The sequence below is a fragment of the Lycium ferocissimum genome, unplaced genomic scaffold (genome assembly GCF_029784015.1).
Source record: "Lycium ferocissimum isolate CSIRO_LF1 unplaced genomic scaffold, AGI_CSIRO_Lferr_CH_V1 ctg5224, whole genome shotgun sequence".
Classification (NCBI taxonomy): Eukaryota; Viridiplantae; Streptophyta; class Magnoliopsida; order Solanales; family Solanaceae; genus Lycium; species Lycium ferocissimum.
This window is the reverse complement of record NW_026725912.1, coordinates 9732-18012: the sequence shown is the minus strand read 5'-3', so window position 1 is coordinate 18012 and position 8281 is coordinate 9732. Positions and strand designations below refer to the sequence as shown.

At 33.0% G+C, this 8281-nt stretch overlaps 1 protein-coding gene and 1 non-coding gene across 3 annotated transcripts; both read left to right on the top strand.

The window, feature by feature from the left end:
- The first annotated feature begins 337 nt into the window (after window positions 1-337).
- On the top strand, window positions 338-4640 carry LOC132044784 (transcription factor bHLH153-like). Of its 2 annotated transcripts, XM_059435298.1 has the most exons (6): window positions 338-511; window positions 1246-1311; window positions 1536-1601; window positions 3199-3246; window positions 3767-3928; window positions 4301-4640. In XM_059435298.1, the coding sequence occupies exons 1-5, from the start codon at window positions 410-412 to the stop codon at window positions 3890-3892; spliced, it is 408 nt and encodes a 135-aa protein (XP_059291281.1). In that variant the 5' UTR covers window positions 338-409; the 3' UTR covers window positions 3893-3928; window positions 4301-4640. The 2 variants fall into 2 exon arrangements, with proteins under 2 accessions (XP_059291281.1, XP_059291280.1); XM_059435297.1 differs by lacking the exon at window positions 4301-4640 and having other exon boundaries at window positions 339-511; window positions 3767-4257.
- Window positions 4641-5642: 1002 nt separating this feature from the next.
- Window positions 5643-5745, top strand: LOC132044785 (U6 spliceosomal RNA). Its single transcript, XR_009412274.1, has one exon. It is a non-coding gene; the product is annotated as a U6 spliceosomal RNA (small nuclear RNA).
- Window positions 5746-8281: the final 2536 nt, after the last annotated feature.

The window sequence follows — 8281 nt, the reverse complement described above, 5'->3', positions numbered from 1 at the left end:
TTCTGATATTATTTTGGGCGATATTATATTGCTGTATTCTCTTTAATGCTCTAGAAATACCTTAGGTGTCTTGGACCAGAACAGTAATGGATTCAGAATTAAAGCTATATAATTATAATACTTGGATTTACATAAAGTTTTTTGAGTTATACATCAATACAAACTAGGATGAAAGCAAGCATATTTAATTGTATTCTCTTTGAAATGTATGTATTTTCCATGACAGTTCCATGAACAATAAGTACCATTTTGTTTTCCTCGTATATAGGAAAGCTATATGTCAATGTTTTGAGAAAACAGGGCTACTTCTGAAGCATTTGTCTGTCTACTAATATCCTAATATCCATGTTCTTTTCTTTTATACAGGATTGGTATTACTTTTCAGTGAGTTAAAGCAATAGAAGGAAATATGATGCAACACAAAAGAAGCCCAATTTCACTTGAGCATAGCACCGGCCTCACATCTCTTACGCCAAAACGACTAAAGGCCGATATGCCTATTTCCTCCAAGGTTTCTTCTCCTTCCTTTTTGCTGCAGTGCTGTTATTGTTGGTGCACATGTTTATGGACATAGATATATTTAAGGGCTTTTTACATTTTTTGGCCAGTTGTCCCAAATTAATTACAGCCGCTAGCCAAAATATACAAAATTTATACACTGATTATGTATATTATATGTATATTATATGTATATTATATGTATAATTTGTGTATACGTATTGTATACTTAATATACAATATCTATACATTTGTTGGCTATTATTCTTTTGGGCGGTCCAAATGTAATTATATTTTTCATGAACTTTTTATCTGATGTTTGTAGCTCGTGGATTTAAGAATATTTTTCTCTTGGATACTTTCAACATAGGCTAGCAGTGATGTACTTAATGATGAACATAAGATTCTTCGGTGTGTTATACATTTCATTTAGTCAAAGATTTAACATTTTGTTTGACTTTCAGTTAGACTAAACTGACCAAAGAAAACTCTAAAAATACTAAAATTATTTCTTCAAGTTTTCCTACTTGAAGTGTCCGAATTATAGGAGGGCTTTGGACACATTTGTTTGGCTGCTCTGAGTTACAAATATGTTTATTTAGAGAAATTATGTATATATTGATTAGGGGATACTTTTGATAATTTTAAACTGGTGATTTTTTTTCCTTTTCTCGCAATGTGTTGCAACCCTTATCTTTGAGTTCTTCATCTGGAGATTTTTCTTCTTTGCCTTTTTTCCTTGAACAGGAGAAGAAAGAGAAGTTCGGTGAACGAATAGTAGCTCTCCAGCAGCTGGTGTCACCATATGGCAAGGTAAATTCTGCAGGAATTGAGCAGTGAATTACTGAAATTGAATTTTTCTAATAATTTAGGACATGGTCTTTGAGGTACTGAATGGTGGAATATCTTTGAGAATTTTTTTCCCGCACTTGTAAAATTATGTCCACTCAGAGCAGCTGAAATTGAATGAGCTCACTCAATTCTTACTTAGAATTTTCACCGTATGGATAAAATCCTGATTTCTGTTATATTTGCAGACAGACACGGCTTCTGTTCTCCTTGAAGCAATGGGATACATAAACTTCCTCCATGAACAAGTGAAGGTGTGTTTTCGCCACAACTTAATTCTTTTTCTTCATCTATAGGAACCATATTACTTTACGACTGATTAGAGACAAGCAAGTTAGTGGCTCCAACGTGAATAGGGCAACAATCGTCTCGAAATAGATTTTCAGAATGTGTACTACAAATGAATGTAGTTCTATGTTACTCTTTACTGTGAAGATTAATGGAGACTCAAAATCATTGTTTAAATCTTTTTGAGAGTCCAAGGGAAGGAGATGTCGTCTTTGTTTTTCTTGAGTTGTTGGTGTTTCAAATTGATTGATTCAAGAGCAGTTTTTGGTTGTTTGAGGTTGATCTGGTTACTTTCTCAATGTCTTTAATAATTTCAGGGAATTTTAAATGGTTAAAAAAAATCAGTACAACTGACAAAAGGACTGGTTAAAGAAAATCAGTGCGATTCTGGAGTACATTTTAGCACTAATATGTATGCATCCCCGTATTAAATATAGGTTGCTACTCATCATAGCTTCCCCTATTTCTCTGTCTTGGTTTGCAGTTAGGTTCTTTGTTTTTTTTATCACCATATATTTTTGTTCATGGTGCTCCCAGTACTGAATTTTATACCTGAAAATGTTCTCCGAATTCTCCGAATTAAAGTGATTGGAAGATCACGTTTCCGTATGCTCTAATATCCTCTTTCTACATTCTCTGCATCTTTTTCTGATTGTAGCTCTTACCTTAGACAAAAAAAAAAAAAAGTCTTTTCCTGATTGTAGAGCTTTTAACTTTGAGAGAGTTCAGATATGTTCACATTTACATATTGCATTCTGGATGATGCTCAAGTGTGTAGAGCGTTGGTTCTGTCCTTGTTGATAGTAAGTTTTTTAAAAATCTGTTACTATTCAAGAGGTGGAACAGAAAGTTTGTAATTGTTTTTTCATCTTAAATATTTTTATAACTACTTGGTTGGAAATGTAGACCTTGTTTTTTTAGCTTCATTGCGATTGCTGCTTATATTGTGCATTGTTTATATGTCAGTAAACCCTGTTGTAGGGGTGTGTGGCGATCTCTTTAATTGTGCAGCTTTGTGATTTTTTCTTTTGAATTTTTTTGGTTTCAACTTGATTGTTCAAACATACTTTTTTTTTTTTTGATGACATGGGAACCAGTCGCCACCTTCTGGTGCGCACAGTGGTAAACTCAAATTTCTCCTGTGCATTCAAACATACTTTTATTGTAATTATTTTAGGGATAAACTTACCTTTTTACACTAATCATTGGTTAGGCATACGAAGTGTTCGATGGTTATGCTTCTTTTGTTGGAGATCTACAATGTTCACAATTATCTTAAGAAACAATGAACCGGAAACCATTTATGAAATGGGAAAAGAATGATTTTATGTATTATACATTACATTTATTTTATGTATTATGCATTACATACGAGGCCAAGTTTTTGGAGTGCCACATCTTCATTGGATGCTTATTTATTTCATGAAAATTGAAACTTCTCCTGGTTACAAATTAACATGATCATGGTGTTTGTGTTACTGCCAGTTCATTTAGATTATGAAGCTTTGGACTCATCTACTAAAATCTGTCTCTGACCTCATTTTGCTTTCCTGGTTCTTTCAGGTGTTGAGTGCACCATACCTCGGAAATATGCCAATGTCTAAGACACAGGTTAGATCCCATTAGCACAATTTCTGAAATTGCTTATTTTCCGGAAAACGTTTTTACTTTATTTGAAAATCAATGTTTGGCCATGGAAATTCAAATACAAGTTGTTTTCACTTTTTTCACTTTCAATACATTCAAACAACCAAATTTTCTTTGCAAAAACCATAATCAAACACAACTCCATCTTCAACTCCAACTTCAACTCCAACTCCCAACTCCAAAATACCAAATAAAGTGAAAAATATTTGGTTTTCATGGCCAAACGCCTACTTAATATACATTTACTGGCTATTATGTTTTAGAGTGGTCCAAAAATATAATTATCCCATTCTTTCTTTACAACTGCATCAGCCTGAAGAGATATCTAAACAGTTAAAGCCTTCATGCTACATTAGGAAGCTCTATAATTTGCTACATTATAGAACTGACGTCATTATATCATATCAATTGAACTTGGAATTCAGCTTTTATCAGAAAAAGTTTCGAAACCTTGTTGAAATGTTATTCATGTTTTCTTGTGAAGGAATCACAGCCTTACAATTTGAGAAACAAAGGCTTATGTCTCGTGCCAGTTTCATATACTGTTGGAGTGGCCAGCAGCAATGGTGCTGATATTTGGGCTCCCATTAAGTCCTCACAAAAGTTCTAGAGAACAATGTGGGATTAGCCATCACTTGCATCCATGGTAAGGTCTTGGATTTACAATAACATAGTTTTTCTAAAAGGCTGAATACATTGACAACCTCTTAAACGTGCCAATAAATTTCACTTGGACACTCAAATTATGATTTGGTCCGGTTGAGCATCTGAACACATGATAGCTTACTCACTTAAAATATGTCAATTCCCTTAATTATACACAATAGTCTCAATAAGTCAGAAATCCTTAAACCTGTTCCAATTGAAGTTGTTGTGTATAATTAAAGTAGGTGGCATATTTTATCTGATTAACTTATTTACGGAATAGGCGTTAAAGAACATGGTAAAAGTTTTTTTTTTTTTTTTTAAAAGAAATTTGAGCCATAAATGTCTAATAGGAACACTTTCATCTGTTCAGGTGTTTAATTTGAACAGGTTAATAGTTCGAGTGCCTAAGTGAAAATCACTGACAAGTTTAAAGGTTTGTCGATGTCTTCGGCCTTTTTAAAAGCAGCCGAAATGATGCATTTTCAACACGGAGATGCAGTTATGTGATAGATGCTAGTAGCCAGATCTAATTTGAGGGCTAATATTATAGGGATAGCCTGAGCTCTGTCTCAAGGTTTTTAACAGAAATGTATATTTTATTTAAGAAAGAAAAGTTATGTAGTGATCTTAGCTGCAAATGTATCAAGGATGCACTTGTTGTATTACATGAGAAGCAACGGGAACTCTAGAATAATTTGATTCAGGAATAATGTTCTTGAGCCACCGCCCTTTTTAATTATGTTCATTTTGTTTTAAAAGTTGTTTTTGCTCCTCTCCAGAGGATGAAATTTATCTCTATGAAAGTCATCAACCTCATGGAGGGGGATGAGAAAGGTATTAGAGGACTCAGAAAACCTCGAAGGATGAGCATATATGATGATATTGAGGTTTCATATAGTCAACAAACACCCACTATCCTGGGATTAAAATTATTGTTGTTGTACTAAGCTCTAGATCTGTGCACGAATCGGTTCGGTTCGGTTTTGACCATCATCGAGTGGAACTTTTGAATTTTGATTTTCTAAAATTAAACTTGATCCATTCTAGGTTCAATTCGATTCATTTTTTATTATTTCGGTTCGGTTACACAAATCTATTTGTTTGATTTGTTCGAAATTTAAACAAGCAACTATTTTCATTTCTGTTTTAGAGCAAACATAACCAAATGTATTGAGATCTTATAATTACTGCCTTATAACCAAGACATTAACTAAGAAAAGTCATAAACTTGCAAGCATAATAGCATATAAATAGCAAAACAAGAGCTTGACAACTTGTGCAAGCATACAAATCCTTCAATAACACATTACATATATCAAATTAATAACCCAACATTGTGCAACTTGCAAGCAGACAAGCATAATAAATCAGTTTGCATGATAGAGAGATAGGCACTAAGTTTAGAATATTAGGTCTAGGAAATATTGGGCTTTGGACTTGTGGTATAAAATATAAAGTGTATTAGATTAGACTATTTGTCAATAGTGATATATACCCAATTCGGTTTGTTCGGTCGGTTCGGTTTATAAATGAAGCCATCTGTATCAGAACCGAGAAATCATAATATTTGACAATTGAATTTGTAACGCGAAATCAAATTGTATTATCCAAATTGAATTATTCGAATTGCTTCGAATCGCTTCAAATCGGCTTGGAAATTCGGGTTGAACCGATTTGTGCATAGGTCTACTAAGCTCCAATGAAGAATCTAAAACCCTTGAGGGACATCCGATAAAATTGGAACGATATAGAGAAGATTGAGATTGCCCATGCACAGGGATGATATGCACAAATGGAAAAATGGTTCGATTGGTTTTTGTCTAAAAAGGCTAGCTATTAGCCTAACGATGAAGAATCTTTTTTCTCGTGGGCGGTACATGTCAATTTTAATGAGACAAACATTGGTCAAGCTCAGCCACCGATGTACTATGAACTTAGTTCTAAGTTTACTCTCTCTCAGTTTTTGTTCACTCAACAAGGGCCAAGGTATATCTTAGTAGGCCAAGCAGCAGAACTCGAGACAAGTTAAGCTAATTTGATTGTTTCCTATTTAATTCATGGATCATAGGTTTTAAAGGGTATAAGAAAATATTAAGAGGGAGTGTCATATACATGCATCAGTAGATACAAATAGAGTAACATATCGAAATCGGGGAGTAGGGTATTTTTCACCATCATCAAAAAAATGAAACCAAGGAAGGCAACCTCTTTATTTATTTATTTTCTTAAAAGATAGGCTAGGAAACACTAATGTTCATTTACGCTATGACTTTTAACTTTTATCCTTTTTCATGATGGTTATGACAAAATAACTTAAATAGAAATACTGGTGAAATGAGGCAAGTTAAATCCAATATTTAGAATGAAAATGGCTAAAATGGGACATTTGGAAAAAAAGAAATATGAGAATTGTAGGAGACTCGTTTTTAGCTCAGTTGGGAGGAGCTCAGAGCCACCAATTTTATTCAATGATTTTTAATGGTAGAACATGAATGGTCAATGATTATTGAGTTTAAGTATATACACAGTATAAAGAATTTTTACACCATATATGCAGAATTTTTCTCTTAAAGAAACCAGATTAGAATGTCCGTGAGTCGTTGTCGACACCATTATAAAAAAGTTTATTTGCTTCGTTTTATGAAATATGTCTTATATTGATAGCGAGTCTCATGCTGATTACTCCCTCCGGTTCAAAATAATTGAGGTTTTAGCCTTTAAAAGTTGGTCCAAAGTAATTGACGGTAAAATCAAGAAAGTATTTAGTTTCTCCTTCCTAATTTGCCCTTGATATTTCCCATTTCCCTATGGCTATAATAATTATGTCAACCTAAAAAGAAAAGAAAATCATAATTATTTTAGTCGAAACATCTCTTAATTTATAGGAGTTAATGAATTCTTTAATTCATGTTCCCAAGCTTAAAACCTCAATTATTTTAGACCGGAGGGAGTACTAAGTAGCTTGGTCACATTGTTGTCTCAAGCCCGGATAATAGTAGAGGATTGTAGTAGGCTGATAACCATCATAAAACTTAAAGAATTCATGATGAACCCTCATAATACAGATATCATTAGGACGTACCCATCTAGGCATGCGTTATGTCGGCACATGGATGTGATGAAAAATGAGCAAGGGATTCCATCACATTGCTGCTTGGTTGTGAGGGAGTGTAGCAAAGGCAAGAGAGTGGGATTCGGATAGATAACTGTAACATAGACACTTTGAGATACAAATTCGGACAAACACATTTCACTAGTTCTTATTTCTTTTTCTTCCTTTTTTACCCTCTCGTTTTCGTTAATTAGCCATTGGAGCACCAAGGAGTAGGGATGGTACGTACGAGTGTATATATCAAATTAACTTAATTTTTGGTTAGATGATTTAAGGAATAAAAATATACATTAAATAACCATGATTAAATGATAAAAGTATATATATAAACACATATCAGACATCTCTTCGTTTGGGGTAAAAATCTAGTGCAGATAGGGATTGCTCAACTTCTTTGTTCATGGACATTTAACGGAACATTGGTGTAATAAACCCGTTACTCCTTATTTTTCTTTTTCTTTTCATATGTTTTCACATTTTCGTTCCTTAAGGCAGAGGGTACCTGAGCAACCCCCTATTGTCTTGTTCCTCTTCATCAATTTCATTTTGGTCTCTTTTATACTTTTTTTTGTTATTAGTCTCTCGATACGTGCGATGCATGTGTTTCCTCAGTGATTTAGTATATGATTTTGAAGAATCACATAAAATTAATGAAACATGTTTTGAGTAATAAAATATAAATAAAGTATAAAAGTAAAACATAATAAAAAATAGATTAATAAAGTATAAAGTTCACATAAAATAATTAAAACATCATCAAATTTTGAGTTAGTAGTAGACACTTTATCATTGAAATGAAAATTAAAGATATATCAATACTCTCTTTACATAAAGCAAAAATAAGTTACACAAAGTAGAAGGAGAGTATTTGAATGATAAGATAAAACACTATTTGGTAAGATTAAAAAACATGTTTAAAAATTATCAACACTCGACAATGATACATAAATATTGCGTGCTATAAAATTAATGTTGTGTTGAACTTCTTACACTCTTGCAAGAAGAATGTAGAGGGAGAGTTTTGATTCTTCAAGACTACTCCAATTCCAACCTCCAACAGCTATAGATACTTTCCTTCTCGCAGTTTTTTTTTTCCTACAAAAAAAAAAAAAAAGAAAAAAAAAAAAGGAATCTACTAATTAACGTAAATATGGTAAAACGCATATAAGATGTAGAGCACATAAAGGTGCAGCGAAGAAATTTGATGTAAATTACATCATGTAATCTTTAACCCTTATT